General features: G+C 34.6%; 1 protein-coding gene across 1 annotated transcript; it reads left to right on the top strand.

Annotated features, from left to right (window-relative positions):
* The first annotated feature begins 1,282 nt into the window (after positions 1 to 1,282).
* On the top strand, positions 1,283 to 2,704 carry LOC113305552 (histone H3.v1-like). The gene is made up of 2 exons (XM_026554572.1): positions 1,283 to 1,458; positions 2,452 to 2,704. The coding sequence occupies exons 1-2, from the start codon at positions 1,283 to 1,285 to the stop codon at positions 2,702 to 2,704; spliced, it is 429 nt and encodes a 142-aa protein (XP_026410357.1).
* Positions 2,705 to 3,106: the final 402 nt, after the last annotated feature.

Raw genomic sequence — 3,106 nt, forward strand, 5'->3', positions numbered from 1 at the left:
TAATTATAGATTTATTTCTATCACTAACAACAGATTTTTCACTAAGAAGATTATTATGCAATTCCAGGCTAGTGATCGGTGGATAGCAGTGACGCATTGAAGTGGCAAAAGGTATATAATCATAATTAAGAGCAAATGATGTAACCACAACAAGTTCTTTGTCGGAGATGATTTCACCAGCAACAACAAGTTGATCATAAAGAGATTTTATTTCAGTAATTAGAGCAGTAATAGAACGATCACCTTGTTTCATTGCAAGAAGATTTGTACGAAGTTGAATAGTTGTGTTGATGAAGATCTAGCAAAGATTTCTTCGATGTTGATCCATAATTGATGAGATGTTGTAGATCCAGAGAAGTAAGCGATGACAGATTCATAAATTGTTGAATGTAACCACATCATAATAGTAGCATCCTCATCAATCCAATCATTGAAAAGAGGATTTTCAACTCCATTAAGTTCATTGCAATTGTTGGTGAATTGTGGTGGACAGAAGTGAGATCCATCAAGAAATTTCATGAGTTTGTATTTACGAATAACATGAACTTCCAGGTGAGAAAATTTGTATCAGTGAGTTTAAGAGGAACGAATCCATGTAATTGATTTAAGGAAACCTTGGTAATGGAATTTGAAGTTGGATTTTCCATTGTTGATGAACAAGAAGATGAAATTCAATGAAAAAGGAATAAAGAATCAGAGAAGTAGTGGAAGAAAGAAGATCGTTGAACCTGAGAAAATCAAAATTTTCTCAGTCTGATACCATAATAGAAGAACTGAAATGTGTAAACTCCATTAATGAAGATGAAATTACAGACAGAAGAAATGCAGACAAGATCTGATTACAAGAAAAGAAAATTACATAAAAGAAAGAGTAAAGTTTCTAGATATTTATTAGACACAGGCTCAGGTATTGGTCAATAGACCAACCAATGGAGAACTAGCACGTGTATCACTTGTGAATGGTGGATGCCAGCTAAGGAGTGAATAGGATTGTGCAGTGTCACTAGTACAGCTATTAGGGATGTCCTAAAGTGTAGACATTACTAATTTTCCCTTAACCCTAACTAAGATTAAAACTAAACTAATAACCACCAAAATATAAATTTAACCTAATCTAATCTATTAACAAAAAACCAAAATCAGACCCCTCTACCTAGCCGCACAAGACAGGTTTTGGGAGATTTTTCTTCTTCTCTTGTTCTTCTTCCTTTCAACACCGTCTTCATTTATTAATCGTCGATTCATAAAATTTTCATCGTCGATTAATCAATCAAGTATAAGAATGGTTCATCGAAAGAAAACCCCAAGACTCCCAGGAGAAGGTCCCCCATTAGCACATCTAGAAAATCTCCTGAGTGAATTTGAGATTAATAAGAAAGTGGAACCGGAAGGAAAAGCCATAATTGGGTACCAAAGACGCAATAAGAACCCTGAAACTACCACTATGAAAATCCGCAGGTATTTTCCCACAAACCCATTACTTTTAATTTGATTTTGATTGGTTATATTGAATAGAAATCATCAATATAGGGTTCAAATGGAAGTTACAGTGTGTTTTTCGGTTATGAGGAATTTCAAAAAGACCCTATTTTTTTAACCGAACTTCCTGAAAGGAAGAACACGAAGAACAGTTAGGTTCCACAAAATTTAAAATTAGGTTACCGAACTGGTAGTTCGGTTGGTTCGAAAAAAGTGTTAAGACTGTTCTGTAATCGAACTTTACTATTATTACAACAAAAAAAACTGTTGAAACTTTGTAACTGAGCTTTGCTATTTTGCCCACTAGGTTGCTTTGCATTTGTTAAAAAAATTCCTTATAACCAAACTTTACCATTAATGCATACATATGGGGTTCAGTTTGTTCGCATATTTCTTTTTTTATATTTTCATAACCGAACTCTTTCCTAATTGCATATATGTGGAGTTCGGTTTGTTCGCAAAAAAACTTGACTAACCGAACATTTCTTTAGTTCCATTTACGTGGAGTTTGGTTCGTTCGCAAAAAAAACTTGACTAACCGAACTCTTCCCTAATTGGATATATGTGGAGTTTGGTTTGTTCGCAAAAAAAATTGACTAACCGAACTCTTTCCTAATTCCATATATGTGGAGTTCGGTTTGTTCGCAAAAAAACTTGACTAACCGAACTAGTCTCTGGAACACAAAATTAAAGTTGGCTTATTTTTGGTGAACTTTTGCTACTAACCAAACCTTGCGTTGAGAACCCTTATTTTGCGTCTGATTTAGTCAATCATTTATCGGTTAAGCTAATATCTTTTGTTCTCTTGATTTGTGGCAAAGGTAAAAAATCCAACCCATCTTTAATGGAAGATATGAGAACTCCCACGCCTCGAGGCAGAGTACACTGTGGTGCCAATAAGCGTGTTACCAAAAATGCTAAGTTTGGATATGGTTCATTAACGGGTGTTGTCATCTAGGATGATGTCAATAGAGATAATTTTGACAATGTAATCCAACAAGTTGATCAACAGATTGTAGAAGAGATAGGTAATCAAGAACATAATCAAGGTGGAGAAGAGGAATCACCTGAAGAAGAAGAAGAAGAAGAAGAAGAAGAAGGAGACAAGGACGAAGAAAATGACAATGAAGAAGATGAGGAAGAAGGAGGTAAGGATAGAAAAAATAAATATGAAAAATCAAAGGAGGACTCGGAGGAAGAGGAAGAGGAAAAGGAACAAGGATAAATAGTTCAAGATAAACCTAGAAAGACGCTCAAAAAGCCTTGTGCTAGATATGCATAAATTCCTTATAAGGATTTGTGTTTGCCGCCAAAGAACCCAACTTATAGTACTCCAAAAGACCAAGGAGAGGTATTATTTGTCTACAAAAACTCATGGGCTGCAAAGATCTTTGCGACAAAGGTATTGAATCTTAACCATCAAGATTTTTTAGTCATTTTATTATATTTTGACATATATTTTTCTATATATTAGTATATAAGATATGATGTTGTTTTTGTAGGATCATGATAATACGGTTCGTTGTTTGAAACGTCAGAAGAACAAGATATGGGATATAAGAGACGAGTGTGATGAGGTCTGGTTGGCAGTATTTGATTGTGTACTATGGAACGCGATACAAAATTC

The sequence above is a fragment of the Papaver somniferum genome, chromosome 8 (genome assembly GCF_003573695.1).
Source record: "Papaver somniferum cultivar HN1 chromosome 8, ASM357369v1, whole genome shotgun sequence".
In the NCBI taxonomy this organism is placed as follows: Eukaryota; Viridiplantae; Streptophyta; class Magnoliopsida; order Ranunculales; family Papaveraceae; genus Papaver; species Papaver somniferum.